This window comes from Mirounga angustirostris, unplaced genomic scaffold (genome assembly GCF_029215605.1).
Source record: "Mirounga angustirostris isolate CCGP_5_RB_7025 unplaced genomic scaffold, mMirAng1.0.hap1 SCAF_12, whole genome shotgun sequence".
NCBI lineage: Eukaryota > Metazoa > Chordata > Mammalia > Carnivora > Phocidae > Mirounga > Mirounga angustirostris.
In genome coordinates this window covers 85,158,017-85,173,912 of record NW_026991720.1, presented here as the reverse complement: position 1 = coordinate 85,173,912, position 15,896 = coordinate 85,158,017, and the positions used below count along the sequence as shown (strand labels likewise).

At 38.5% G+C, this 15,896-nt stretch overlaps 2 protein-coding genes across 3 annotated transcripts in view; one reads left to right on the top strand and one right to left on the bottom strand.

Moving 5' to 3' along the window:
• LRRC17 (leucine rich repeat containing 17) overlaps positions 1-9,502 on the bottom strand; it is a 32,174-nt gene extending 22,672 nt beyond the window's left edge. The window contains exon 1 of the mRNA XM_064575386.1: positions 9,119-9,502. The gene's annotated coding sequence lies outside the window, so the exon portion shown is untranslated. The remainder of the gene's footprint in view (positions 1-9,118) is intronic.
• The window catches only part of FBXL13 (F-box and leucine rich repeat protein 13), a 245,219-nt gene that overhangs the window by 127,066 nt on the left and 102,257 nt on the right, over positions 1-15,896 (top strand). For both annotated transcript variants that reach the window (XM_064575384.1, XM_064575385.1), the window contains one exon: positions 9,049-9,178. In XM_064575384.1, coding sequence (XP_064431454.1) covers positions 9,049-9,178 — 130 coding nt within the window. The remainder of the gene's footprint in view (positions 1-9,048; positions 9,179-15,896) is intronic.

The window sequence follows — 15,896 nt, the reverse complement described above, 5'->3', positions numbered from 1 at the left end:
CGCCTATTCTCTCCCGCCCCGGGGGGGTGGGGGGGGAGCGTCCAACTTAAATAACAGGTCCTGTGCTTGGCCAGTGTTTTTGTGTCACTCTTGGAGCAAAGTGCCCAGTAGCTTGAGTTAGGCTCTGCCTCTTTCTGGTCCTCCTTCCTGGGCAATGGAGCCTGGCTCCTAAATTCTAGTCCCATGTCTGGACTTCTCAGCAATGGAACACCAGTGTCTTCCCTCCTTGGACCTTGAGCACTGCAGGCCCACATTCCCTCTTGCCCTGCTCTGGTCACCTGCTGCTACCTCCATCACCTCCAGGAAACCTGGTACTTGTTGTTTTTCGATCTATGGACTCTTGACAAACCTGAACACAAATGTTGCTTTTCCTCAGCTAGTGCTTCTTTGGAAGAGAAGGGACAGAAGAATACAAGGCATCACCAAACATTGACAGAATATTCAAATTCTGCCTTCAGCTCACGTCATGATCCCAGAGTCCTGGGATCAAGCCTGCATCCCTGGGTCTCCCTACTCAGTGGGGAGTCTGCATCTCCTTCTCCCTCTGCCCCTCCCTCCACTCATGCTCTCTCTCCTCTCAGATAAATAAAATCTTTTTTTTTTTAAGTGCATCATGTTTATAGCTGCAACATTGCAAATACCATAAAAGATTGAGGAAATATTCCTTTCAGGACTTGGAAACTATTACCTGATTCAGCAAAGAAGTCACTCATGTCATAATGGACGAGTGAAGTCTGCATATACATCTTTGTTGTTTCACTTTTGTCTTACTCATGAATGTAAATGAAAATATTCAGATTGAAACTATACCCATTCCTCAATATTTTTGAACTTTGTTTTTATATTTTGGTGAAAACAAGAAATACGTCAAAGTCACAGAATTTTATTTTTCCTTTGAACACAAAGAAGACAAAATTACTAGCTGCATTTATAAGTTTGGCAAAAGTCCATGAAAGCATTGTGTGAGAATCTATTGACTATATCGACTTTACAATAAAGAATATTGTGTATTTTATTTTTATAAGTTGTGTGTTATACATATTTCCTATCTCTAAGATAGTAAATGTAAAATAGTAAGCTATACAAATTTATAGTAAACATATACACATTTATATGCATATATATTTTTAAAGTGCCAGTTCTTAGATATTTACCAGTACACCAATAATTAAAGATAAAATAATTTAAGAACTAATTTATATTTTTATAATTTTAGTCTCCTTATCAGGAACATATTCTAATTCTAAATTTTTTTTCAAATGTTTTATTAAATATCTCAAAATTTTGTTTTATGCATATGGCTAATCTTTGTGGTATCTCTTCAATTGTCACTATGAATGCTATCCTTTCTGATTTTAATTTCTCATTACATTTTCTAAATGGTCATTTTTGGACTTGGGTACAGTACAAATATCTTTTAAGGTTTTAATTTGTAAGATTTAGTTGATTTCTTTCATTTGTAAGATTTAATATGAAATGACCTCTAAATAAGAATTTAGGCAAAGTTTCTAAGATTTGATAAGTATTGTTCTCATTTTCTAAACAAACTGTTGTATATTTGATTGTCTCTTTGACCCAATAACTATTTAGAAGAGAATTTTTGATTCCAAGTAGTTGAAGTTTCTTTGATTAAACTTCTGGTTTTAATTTCTAATTTTGTACACTGTGGTCAAGAAATGTGGACTGAATTATTTCTACCTTTTGGAATTTATTGAGATTTTGTGGTGGACTAGTGTATATAATTAATTCTAGTAAATCATCCATGAATGTTTAAAACAAGAGAGTTTCTTTTAGAGAAAAAAATTTCTACGTGTATGTGTATATATGTATATAAATTCTTGATATTTCATAGTATAATAGTGATATCGGTTGCCTTTTATAATCAAGCTTCTTTAGTTTATTTTGATATTTTTATTTTACATATAAAGATTAATAAGTAGTATGTTTCATTATAGATTATAGCATTTATTCACATAAGATTATATTCTTTATCGTGGTTGATGTTTCTTTGCCTCAGACTCTTTATCTGCTATTAATATAGTCACCTTTGTTTCCTTTTGCTTGTGATTTTGTGGAATAATTTTATGTGTCCCTGTATTTTTATTTTTTAAAAGACTTTATGTATTTATTTAGAGAGAGAGAGCATGTGAGCGGGGGGAGAGGCAGAGGGAGAGAGAGGATCTCAAGAAGACTCTGCTGAGTGGGATCCCACGACCCTGAGGTCATGATCTGAGTTGAAATCATGAGTTGGCCACTTAACTGACTGAGCCACCCAGGTGCCCCTGTATCCTTGCATTTTTAATCTTTATGTTGGTGTATTTTAGATTTGCCTTTTATATGAAGCACATAGCTAACTTCTATCTTAAAATTTTTAATTCTGCCTTTTTAAGAGGATAGTTTAGAAGATTAATATTTCCTTTCAAAATGGAGTATATGGTCTTATTTTTATCATCTTGCTTTATGTTTTTGATTTTTCTGTTACTGTACTGTACTCACTGTTTTCACCTTTTGCTATATACACTATGTTGTTGACTTTTATTGTCTCAAGGTATTTCAGAGGTATGTGCACATTCTGTTCTGTATTCTAACCAATGGCTATTTGTATTTTTTTTTTTAAGATTTTATTTATTTCTTGGAGAGAGAGAGAGAATGAGCGGGGGGTGGGGTGCAGAGGGAAGGGGGCAGACTGACTTAGGGCTCGATCCCAGGACCCAGGGATCATGACCTGAGCTGAAGGCAGACGGCTTAACTGACCGAGCCACCCAGGCGCCCCTGTATGGTTTTCTTAAAAACATCCTTTTAATATGTATTTCTCCAGTTATCAAAGTCCTGATGGAACCATGACTTTGGCCCCTCTCCCCGTGTTAGACCAGAGATCTAATACACTTTCATTCTCCCCTGAACTTGTTGCTTCTCTACTTCTATCCTTTGTACATAAACACATATAAATCATGAGTTTTATTAATCATTTAACTTTCCTTTTAATATTGACTTTCATGTTTGTGATGATATTTATAATTATGTAGTCCTAACTCTAGTTTTGTCATTCATTGATGGTCCATTTGTTCCACAATTTGCTTATTCTTTAATTCTGATTTTTATTCATCCCATGATGACTGGAAATATAGTTTTAAAAAGTCTTTATCCAAAGAATAAACGGCCATTGCTTTCTGAAAATTACTTTCTTTTGTCTTGGAGGGTGAGCATCTCCTCTTGGCATATGGTTCTTGAATTATGTCCCTTATTTTACTCTTAAAATCCTACAAATAGTGCCCCATAATCTTTGATATTTCATGTTAAAGAGAAGTGTAAAGCCAGCTTGATTTTTTTGTTCCTTTGTTGGTAACTTATTTTTTCTGCCAATATGCTTGCAAGAATTTCCTTTTTCCTGAGAAATTAAAAACATTTTCCAAACTTAACTGTATTCTTTCAATTAACTTTTCCTGGAACATAGTAAACCTTCGAACATTAAAACTTCGATCTCTTCTCAGCCAAGGAAGCTATTTTTCTTTTTTAATGCCTTTATTCTATTTGTTCAGGTTTTATCTTAAGAATCTTCTTTTATTTATAGGTTGAATTTTTATTGCTGTCTTTCAAAGCTGTCATCTCTCTTGTCATTTTTATCTCTGTATATATTTCCTCAGCATACTACGTTCTCTATATCAGTAGTTCTCAAAGTGTGTTCCAAGGATAGCTGTGTTGCAGTAAATGTTTAATAACTAGTTTGGGTAGAGGCTAAGGGGATGTTCTGATTTCTGTGGTGTGAAAACTACCACCATGATCAATTTCAAGCTACCAACATGATGTATCGAATGTGGAGTTGGGAAGAAATGCTAATAGTTGGTTCTCATGGGCTGGTATAAGCCAGCTCCAGTGACACCACCATGGAGGGCCCCGACCCTCTCAGGAGTTCTAGAAAGTTCTCTAGTCCTCCAATATAGAATATCACTCAGTACTTTTCTTTAGGCATTCCATATTGAGATACGTATGTGTATGAATATATGTGCATGTATGAATGTGTGTGTGTGTGTGTGTGTATATATATATATAGAGAGAGAGAGAGAGAGAGAGAACATATATGCTTGTGTGTGTGTGTAGAAAGAGAGAGAATATATTACAAAATCCATTAAATTCCCATGTGAAAATCTGAACATACAAAGTAGGTGATTTGGGATAGCATACTTTTAGATCATCTTTTCTCCTAGGAAATTTAAAATAATATTACAACCATGCATAGTTTATAGGGACATTTATTGTACAAACGAAGCTGTACCTTTAATGAGCAACGGAGAGAAAAATAGGACCCAAAATGAGAATTTTGTCTTGATTTTAACTCTAGTTCTTGCTATTGAGAGAACATCCAGGGTAAATGCACTTGATCTTGACGATTTTTATCAGATGAAAAAAATGTACACCGACTTTCTTATCTATGATAAAAATATATTTCATAATGACTCTATTTTTGCTCTGTTTTCCACTGTTTCAAATATGCATGGGTATGCAAATGTGTTCTTTAAACTATAAATAACCAGAGAAATGTTGTTTGTGCTCTTGTCATTCTCTCTCCAGTGCCTTTAGCCTTTCTTTCCAAAGAAACCATTTGCCAGAAGAAAAATATAATTTGTTTGCCCTTCTTGACAACGTTGAATTGCCAGCTTCTTATCTGAATATTTTTCCTCACTTCTTTAGGGACTTGCTCAATTTTCTAAAGTTGAAAATGAGGGCTGCTCCTGGCTCATGCCCATTCCAGGACATGTTTGCTTTTAAATATTTCCTGAATCAAACCCTTTCCATTCATTCCACAACCTAGGTGGCACTCTCAGCACTTCATTTGCCATAGCATCCTGATGGTTCACCCTTGGTTTCTCTTTCCTTCAATCTGTTCTGCCTTATGCTGTCAGAAGTATCACCCTGGAAAAATAGTCTTGTCATGTCTTTGACAAGCTTAGGGTCTAGACTCTTCCCTGACAGTCCTTAACATTATCTGATCAAACCTATCTGCCCAGGTTTCCCAAGGGAGGCCCTTAACTCTGGTCACCAGATTGCTGCATGCTTCTCATTCTTTACAGCTGGAATGCCTTTCTCCTCCTCTCTGCTAAGCCATAGCCTTTACACCTCAAGTCATACCATCTACCAGAATTCTGCAATGATTTCTTCTTTCCCTGAAACCTAACAGCAACATTCATTCACTTATTCACCATGTATTGATCAATTATTGTGTGGGAGACATTCTGGGCATGCAGGAGAGCCTCAGGTTTGTCACAAGAAGTTGTTCACTGGACGAAATACTCCCAGATTGAAAGTCCCTAGATGGCCGTCTTCAAAGTGGAACCTCATGGGAACCATCAGTTTGAAAACCCAGCACAGGAGGAATCCTAAGTGGCCCTGTAGACCTTTCTAGGGATTTACAGGGCCACAGACTTAAAGCTGTTGGGGATGGGAAAATAATCAGTTGACAGTGAAATCACTTGGCAAATAAAGCTCCTTAATGGAGCATCATACGTTACAGTGGCATGGTGTTTAATTATTTTTCATATAGATTCTTCAATTGGCTCAGAAACTTCTTATTTATAGGTGCTCTCATGTTATATAGTCTTACCAGTACCCATCAGAATGGGGCAGAGTAAGCTGTTGCCTTGCCTGGACATCCTCAAGGTCTTCCCTATGAATAAGAGGTCAAAACACTGCATTTGGATTTCAGCAGAAATTCTATTATGCAAAACTGCCTCTGTGAAACTAAAGAGCCCAACACTTAACTTAAAAGAAACTTAAGGCCTTATTTCTTTGCCAAAATGCAGAATAAAAAGTTGCAGTATTGCATAAAATTTGCCAAGTGATTTCACTGTCAACTGATTATTTTCCCATCCCCAACAGCTTTAAGTCTGTGGCCCTGTAAATCCCTAGAAAGGTCTACAGGGCCACTTAGGATTCCTCCTGTGCTGGGTTTTCAAACTGATGGTTCCCATGAGGTTCCACTTTGAAGACGGCCATCTAGGGACTTTCAATCTGGGAGTCATTTCGTCCAGTGAACAACTTCTTGTGACAAACCTGAGGTTCTTAACCTGGGCTCAGTGGATCCCCCAAGGAGACCAGGGATGGACTTCAGAGGTTCCATGAATTTTGATGGGAGAAAAATAATCTCTATTTTCACTAAGCTCTAACTGAAATGTAGGTAAAAAAAAAAAAAAAATCACAGTAGTATTAGCAGTTCCTGGGACTCCTCGACCATATAAATCTCAAACATTTTCTTATTATAGTTGTTACAAGTATCTCAAAGTATCATTATTGACACTCATCACTACTTCAAAATCATGGGTAGTTATTAGCCCTGCCACTAGATCTTGTTATTTAATATGCTAATAAAGAAGCACATATATTATTATTCCACTCATTTGGTTTTTTAAAAATTTTGATAATGATATCTTTCAATATAATTAGCTGCTTTTGTAATTTTAAGTATTTGGTAATTTTAAGTAATATTTTACGCATTAAAAACATTATGCTGACAAAGGGTCCATAGATCTAGAGGTATGTTACACACAAAAACGTTAAGAACTCCCCATTCAATTCCTACTTTAAGTATTTGGGGGTTTTTTTGTTTTGTTTTTAAGATTTTCTTTATTTATTTGAGAGAAAGAGAGAGAACAAGCAGAGGGAGGGAGAGGGGCAAGCTGACTCCACACTGAGCGCAGAGCCCAATGTGGGGTTCGATCCCAGGACCCTGAGATCATGACCTGAGTCGAAATCAGGAGTCAGAGGCTTAACCTACTGAGCCACCCAGGTGCCCCTCTACTTGAAGTATTTGTTAACTGATCACAAGGACTTAAAAAAAATCAGACAATAGGCTTGGGCTAGATTTGAATATATTTGAATATGCATGATTTTACAAGTGACAGCTACATTATTATAATTAAAGACAGACTGATATAGAGGTTAAAAATGGGTTAAGAACAGTCTGCAAATGAGTGGGCAACACATGAGGGGAATAAAAACTACGTCAGAGGCTATCAGTCTCACTGGAGTTAAAACAGATTAAAAAGGGCATTAAACCTTGATCAAAATGAGGGTGTAGATGTAACGTGAGGTCTCCCAAAGTCTTGGTATCAGTTGTATACGCCACTTTTGTCAGATAAGCATCCATTCCATTACATGGAAGACGATAGTACAAACTTCATAAGAACAACTAATATGCTATTATATGAAATAGTAGTAGCAAGAATATATATTTTAAAGCTTCTACTTGCTGATTTTAATCATCAAAAATCATCCTTAATAAAATACTGTTATATCTATGTTCTCATGTAATTGTCATACCTCTGAGAGGAAAGAGTGGATAGAATTATATCCATGTTACAGATGAGAAAACTAAGATTCAGGAAAGCTGGACACAGTTGGTCAGGGTTAAAAAAAAAAAGAGAGAGAGATAATATTATAATCTCCACTTAACAGACACAGAAACAATCCGTGAGAGGTTCGGGAAGTTGCAGTAAGTGTCAGGGCTGAAATTCGAATCCAATTTGGTCAGATTCCAAAACCTTGTGCATTTTCCATTGTGTTGTGCTGTCTGCCTTACTATTCCTTTCTCCAAATTAGAGAGCTAAAGGGTTGTTAGAAATGACAACCTCCCACACACACCCCAAGAAAACCGTACTTTGCTCCGTTGAATCACAGGGATACACTCCAGGGAGAGGAAGGAGAGGAAGAGAAAGCGTTTCCAAAACTTTGGCATAGCCCTTGGTTAACTCAAGGGCCCCAGGAAAGGGGACGTGTCCTTGGGATGTTAGTGCTGCTTTCTGCTCCACGGCCCTGCCCACAGCCACTGGGGAATCCAGATGGCGTCCCTCTTTGTTCTGTTGAATCTCATGGACATTGCTGGAGGGGAATGTGTGATCTGCATCAAATCAGTCACTATGGAATGGGAATCATTATATATCATATAGATGTGCTTTTCAAATTTTAGGAATAAATCTGATTAACTGTCCATGCTTGCATATCTTATTTCCCATTTGCAAGAAAGTAAATTTTACTAGTCATTTGTGGGCTTTTGAGGGACAGAGAGGCATCTTCTTCCCACTTTTCGTTCTTTTTGCTTTCCAATTTGCTGTTAAACTGTTGCAGATCACAACCCAACAGCACGTTGTTAATTCCATTACAAGGGCGAGCAATAGTGGGAGTTATTGCACTTTAAAAAAAAATGCCAGGCTTAGGAAGGCTTGGAAACTTGTCCACAGAATGTCCTCAAACTGTAAGCCCTTGCATGGTTGTACAGGCTCATCTTAATTACCTCCCTTTTTTTCTGGAAGCAATCATTTTGGTCATGGTGGCAATGCCATATTTAATCTGTTTGAACTCCAGTGAGATTGATAGCCTCTGATGTCATTTTTATTCCCTTCATGTGTTGCTCAACTCATTTGCAGACTGTTCTTTTTAACCCATTTTTAAGCTCTCTATATCAATTAGTCTTTCTTTAACTATAATAAAGAAACACAAAAGCATGCATATTCAAATTTTTTTTCAAACCATTTGCTTATCATGTCCATTTTGGGAGCTTGTTATGTTTAACTTTGCCTCCTTTCTGCCCTAAATCCTCACTGTCATGCAACAGTTAATCACCATTTAAATGTTTACAAAGGGTTTGTCCATCTACACGTTTTGCACGTTGTTTTGGTGCCCCAAAGATAAAACTTAAATGCAACAATACTGCAAATATTTTAACTTTGGTTTCAAACACAAACTAATGTCCAAACAATAGGAATGCACAAACGTCCCCCACCCTCAGAGCTCTCCCTCAATCAGCCTTCTTCAAAATCTAGGCAAATCTGTATTTTCATTTAAAATGTAATGCTGCATTATCTGATATACTACTCCAAGCTCCTTCACATAACAGGTAGAGCATTAATAATTACGTTCAACTGCTGAAGATCTGCAAAGAGAAAAGAGTAATTGATAGTTTTACTTCTCTTTGTCATAGTGGCTTAAGAAAGATGTGGAAAACGACTCAAGTATAATCCCTTTCCTTCCTCTCTCCTCTCGCCCCTGTCTTTTCAGGTACTTCCAGAACTTACAGAATCTTAGTCTGGCTTATTGCAGAAAGTTCACAGACAAAGGTTTACGGTACCTGAATTTAGGGAATGGATGCCACAAGCTCATCTATTTGGACCTTTCCGGCTGCACCCAGGTTTGTCTTTCAGTCTTCTCTTTCCTGCAGCAAGCGAGGAAGTCCTCCGGGGGACGGGCTACATCCAGCCCTCATGTTCTACTAATGCTGTGCACGGACTGCAGCACACTTTTCAGAGGTTTTGAATTACGTAGCCACAGCTGCTTACATTTTCCCCAGGATCGCTACTATAGGCTCTTGGCTTCCTTCCACTGGAGTGTCATATCCACACACAGGCCGAGCTCATTGGATGAGGAAACAGACCACTTCTGTGTAGATACTTGGAGCACAATTGTAATACCAGAGTCCAAATGTTGAAAACTAGAGTTGCTACCAAGATACAAACAAAGGGAAAACCTTCTGGGGGGAGAATGTGCAAAGCACTTCCTGAAAAGTCAAAGAGCTCCCCCAGGGGCTTCAAAAGATAAATGGCATTGGGTAAAATGCCACAAGTGCTAAATAGAACAAAGGAAAGACAACAAAGATTGTAATTTTTAGAATTGCACTGTGTCGTGGGGCTGAAGAACATGAGGGTTTGAGATCTACATGGGGAAGCAGTTAAGTCTGCGGGAACCAGACGGAGGAAAGTTGGGTAGAAACTGGGGGGTAGCTGTGGAGGGTAGGCCAGGGCACTTTGGAAATAGTTGCTGCCTCGTCGGTCGTTTCTTCTGCTCTGTTTTGGTAGATTTAAGTCACGATTTTTTTAACTTCTTTTCTTCCACCTCTCTGTGTATTCTGTTACTATTAGTATCACAGTACGATCATCCTTCTGTGAAAATAATATAACAGCACAGATGGAAACTGGCTGAAACATTGAGAGTTACCATTTGCTGAGTCGGTGTTATATGCCAGGCACCCTGTTGAGTGCTTTACACAGATCAGATTCATTGCTCATACAAATGCTGTATAGTGTGCATTGATTACGCCCATTTAGAAAGGAAGAGACCAAGGCTCCCAAGGTTGCACACCCCGTGAAAGCACGTGGCACTGGTGCCCTTATAAGCACCAGTTGGTACATATGTGGGCAGGTAGAGTTCCCTGGAGGGAATACAGGCAGAGAATGGGTTTCTCCTCCAAGTCCTTAAACGGATAGAACTTAGCTACTCACTGTCACTGGCATACCATGGTTCCCTGGTACACTAGGCAGTAGGGAGGATGTAGGGGAAAGGTGGCGAGGGCTCTAAGCTAGGCTTGGAACATCTAGAAATTACATTTATTTCTGATCTACTGATGTGTAGCTTGCTAAACATCAACATCTACCATCACTCTATGACTGAGATGGACTTAACATTCTCTCCAACTTGACTAAACTCTAGCCCCTGACCTCCCTTTCCTTGGAGCATTTATTTTAGAAAACTTGCAACTGCACATTCTTTCTTTGCTCTCTTTAAGATAGATAAAAACCTCATTAAAAACTTCTTGATGGTTTTATAACCCAGGAATGCCTTCCTCGAGGGCCTGGGAGTCACTTTGAGTTTCCCCAGTCCCTGTGGGGGAAGGTAGGTGCTTCCTTTCGCTATGGGTGTCAGTGTGCAAACACAAATGACCTAATCACAGAGCAAAATATTTGCAAGTTCAGGAATAACTCAATGTTTTTGACACGTACCTTTAAAAGATACATCCTCCAGGATTTTTCCACCAGCTCACCCAGTGCTTAAAAACCCTCCCCAGAGTGTAACTTACCTCTTTGTTCTTTTCAGTTTCCACAAGGTAATGATTGTAGCAACAACATACAATTCATACACAGACACACAGACACACAGACACATGTCCTAAGGATACATATTCTCAGACACAGTAGAGTCAAAATGAGAGGTTTCAAATCTATGTGCCTCTGGCCAGATACGCAAAACACAAGGACATCATGTATCTATTTTTAAATGTTGAGCCAACATGTGAAATTTTTGGAGTCTTCATAAAGAAATCTAGACTTCCAGCTAGCGAAATTGGGCCTGCAGTGCCATTCGGCCACAGAGGCCCGGGACTGAGCTGGCCTCACCCCACGGAAATGGAGCACGCTGGCCTCTCCTCCGCTCCATGAGGTCCACACATGCCCAGACACCTAACCATTCAACTGCATCGCCTGCCTGTCCTCAGTGGGTATTTAAGTTTGGTCTGAGTGTATAAAGAATAGATTTCTTTTCCTGAATTGTCCCTTAATTTTTAAGTCTCAAACCACAGTGAAGCTAGTATTTCACATCACTATGCAAAAGAATGTTAAATTTCTTTTGTTCATCCGTCTTCCACTTCCATTTGTTTATTTAATAATTCAACAGAGATTTAACTCCAGGTGTCAGACACCGTTTCAGTCACTGGAAATTGTACCGTTTCAAGCTAAGCCCCGTTAGGCCCCCCGGGAGTAAGAAATGGGCTCGTTATGAACCACAGATATCTTGAAAATAGCTGCTGCTCTGGATGCAGAAAGAATTGGTAAAACTTGGATGTTACTGCTTCTGAGGGATTTGTTAAATTCTCTGAGGAGTCTCCCTTTACCTCCCCAGCTCTGGGTGTGAGGACAGTTTCACTCTTCCAGGCCTACATGTATTGATACGACGGTACAAAAATGGTTTCAAAGAAGGGAAATCGATGATTCACAGATTTCTCTGGTTCTCCGCTTGGAAACTAAAAATCTATTTTCTTTTTATACGTTTGGAATTTTGTACTATGAAGTCATGTGTTAATGTATCTGCCCAAGAAGAAAGGTCCTAGTAAAACAAAAAGACTTGAGAATAGAAGCTCACACTTACCTGCCTTTTGCTGGTGTTACCCGAGCGCCTGCTGATACTGCGCACGGTGATGAATAAAACAGCGTCCTGTCTTCTAGGAGCTCTGGATTAACATAAGCAAAGTATGTCAAGGGCTAAACTTTAATGCAGTCATGGCTGCCAAAAAAAGAAAGATGTATTTATACAATATTGTGAAAGTATTTTAACAACACTTGTTAGAAAAAAAAATAAATGCATGGCGGAGAACTGCAAAGAAAAGTGAAAATCGATTACACATGTTTTAGAAATACTCTGCATTCTTTTGGGATTGGATAAAGAGTGTAGGTGCATTAAGTAATAGGACTGATTTCCTAACGAATACCAGCATTTGCACACGTACTTGCATGTCATCATCTTTAATGTGGTTGAGGTGATGCCTCTAGGCAGTTTCTTCGCAAAAAAGCCTCTGCTCGCTCGGCCCTGACTGAGGATACAGCCACTCTAGTGAGCTCTTTCGCTATCCATTGAAACCTCTAACCATATACTTATCACTTTGAGTTTCTTTTTTCACTTTTTCAAACCTCTGCTTTTTTTTCCCTTTTTACATGTTAAACACAAAAATACAAGAAATAAGCAAAAAATTCAAGTTATCTGAGAATTCACCACTCAGAAATAACAAACACTATTAACGTTTCAGGATAAGGCTTCCTGGTCTTTTTTCTATGCACAGAGATACTTCTTTTAAACTCAAGTGGGTTATACAGTACACTTACCTTTTATTTAACATTTCATAAAGTTAACACCTCTCTATTTTATTAAATATTTTCTTATAACTTACTTTTTTTCTCTTCTTTGTTTTAAATTTTATTTTATTATTTTATGTTAATCACCGTACTTTATATCATTAGTTTTTGATATAGTGTTCCATGATTCATTGTTTGCATTGTTTGCAGTGCTCCATTCAGTACCTGTCCTCTTTAATACCCATCACGAGGCTAATCCATCCTGCCACCCCTCTCCCCTCTAGAACCCTCAGTTTGTTTTTCAGAGTCCATAGTCTCTCATGGTTTGTCTCCCCCTCCAATTCCCCCCCTTCATTCTTCCCCTCCTGCTATCTTCTTCTTCTTTTTTAATATATAATGTATTATTTGTTTCAGAGGTACAGGTCTGTTATTCATCAGTCTTACACAATTCACAGTGCTCACCATAGTACATACCCTCCCCAATGTCTATCACCCAGTCAGCCCATCCCTTCCACCCCCACCACTCCAGCAACCCTCAGTTTGTTTACTGAGATTAAAAATTCCTCATATCAGTGAGATCATATGATACATGTCTTTCTCTGATTGACTTATTTCGCTTAGCATAACACCCTACAGCTCCATCCACGTCGTCACAAATGGCAAGATTTCATTTTTTTGGATGGCTGCATAATATTCCATTGTATATATATACCACTTCTTCTTTATCCATTCATCTGTTGATGGACATCTTGGCTCTTTCCATAGTTTGGCTATTGTGGATATTGCTGCTATAAACATTGGGCTGCACATACCCCTTCGGATCATTACATTTGTATCTTTGGGGTAAATACCCAGTAGTGCAATTGCTGGGTCGTACGGTAGCTCTATTTTCAACTTTTTGAGGAACCTCCATACTGTTTTCCAGAGTGGCTGCACCAGCATGCATTCCCACCAACAGTGTAGGAGGGTTCCCCTTTCTCCGCATCCTCGCCAACACCTGTCGTTTCCTGACTTGTTAATTTTAGCCATCCTGACTGGTGTGAGGTGGTATCTCATTGAGGTTTTGATTTGGATTTCCCTGATGCCCAGCGACGTTAAGCACTTTTTCATGTGTCTGTTGGCCATTTGGATGTCTTCTTTGGAAAAATGTCTGTTCATGTCTTCTGCCTATTTCTTGATTGGATCATTTGTTCTTTGGGTGTTGAGTTTGATAAGTTCTTTATAGATTTTGGATACTAGCCCTTTGTCTGATATGTCATTTGCAAATATCTTCTCCCATTCTGTCGGTTGTCTTTTGGTTTTGTTGACTGTTTCCTTTGCTTTGCAAAAGCTTTTTATCTTGATGAAGTCCCAATAGTTCATTTTTGCCCTTGCTTCCCTTGCCTTTGGCGATGTTTCTAGGAAGAAGTTACTGCGGCTGAGGTCGAAGAGGTTGCTGCCTGTGTTCTCCTTTAGGATTTGGATGGACTCCTGCCTCACATTGAGGTCTTTCAACCATTTGGAGTCTATTTTTGTGTGTGGTGTAAGGAAATGGTCCAGTTTCATTCTTCTGTCTGTGGCTGTCCAATTTTCCCAATACCATTTGTTGAAGAGACTGTCTTTTTTCCATTGGACAGTCTTTCCTGCTATGTCGAAGATTAGTTGACCATAGAGTTGCGGGTCCATTTCTGGGCTCTCTATTCTGTTCCATTGATCTATGTGTCTGTTTCTGTGCCAGTACCGTACTGTCTTGATGATGACAGCTTTCTAATAGAGCTGGAAGTCCGGAATTGTGATGCCACTGGCTTTGCTTTTCTTTTTCAACATTCCTCTGGCTATTTGGGGTCTTTTCTGGTTCCATACAAATTTTAGGATTATTTGTTCCATTTCTTTGAAAAAAGTGGATGGTATTTTGATAGGGATTGCATTAAATGTGTAGATTGCTATAGGTAGCTTTGACATGTTCACAATATTTGTTCTTCCAATCCATGAGCGTGGAACGTTTTTCCATTTCTTTGTGTCTTCCTCAATTTCTTTCATGAGTATTTTATAGTTTTCTGAGTACAGATTCTTTGCCTCTTTGGTTAGATTTATTCTTAGGTATCTTATGGTTTTGGGTGCAGTTGTAAATGGGATCGACTCCTAATTTCTCGTTCTTCTGTCTTGTTGTTGGTGTATAGAAATGCCACTGATTTCTGTGCATTGATTTTATATCCTGCCACTTTACTGAATTCCTGTATGAGTTTTAGCAGTTTTGGGGTGGAGTCTTTTGGGTTTTCCACATAAAGTATCATATCATCTGCAAAGAGTGAGAGTTTGACTTCTTCTTTGACGATTTGGATGCCTTTGATTTCTTTTTGTTGTCTGATTGCTGTGGCTAGGGATTCTAGTACTGTGTTGAATAGCAGTGGTGATAGTGGACATCCCTGCCGTGTCCCTGACCTTAGGGGGAAAGCTCTCAGTTTGTCCCCATTGAGAATATTCGCTGTGGGTTTTTCATATGTGGCTTTTATGATATTGAGGTATATGCCCTCTATCCCTATACTCTGAAGAATTTTGATCAAGAAACGATGCTGTACTTTGTCACATGCTTTTTCTGCATCTATTGAGAGGATCATATGGTTCTTACTCTTTCTTTTATTAATGTATTGTATCACATTGATTGATTTGCGGATGTTGGACCAACCTTGCAGCCCAGGAATGAATCCCACTTGTTTGTGGTGAATAATCCTTTTAATGTACTGTTGAATCCTATTGCCTAGTATTTTGGTGAGAATTTTTGCATCCATGTTCATCAGGGATATTGGTCTGTAATTCTCCTTTTTGATGGGGCCTTTGTCTGGTTTTGGGATCAAGGTAATGGTGGCCGCATAAAACGAGTTTGGAAGTTTTCCTTCCATTTCTATTTTTTGGAACAGTTTCAGAAGAATAGGTATTAATTCTTCTTGAAATGTTTGGTAGAATTCCCCTGGGAAGCCATCTGGCCCTGGACTTTTGTTTTTTGGGAGATTTTTGATGACTGCTTCAATTTCCTTAGTGGTTACAGGTCTGTTCAGGTTTTCTATTTCTTCCTGGTTCAGTTTGGGTAGTTTATACATCTCTAGGAATGCAACCATTTCTTCCAGATTATCTAATTTGCTGGCATATAGTTGCTCATAATATGTTCTTATAATTGTTTGTATTTCTTTGGTGTTGGTTGTGATCTCTCCTCTTTCATTCATGATTTTATTTATTTGGGTCATTTCTCTTTTCTTTTTGATAAGTCTGGCCAGGGGTTTATCAATCTTATTAATTCTTTCAAAGAACCAGCTC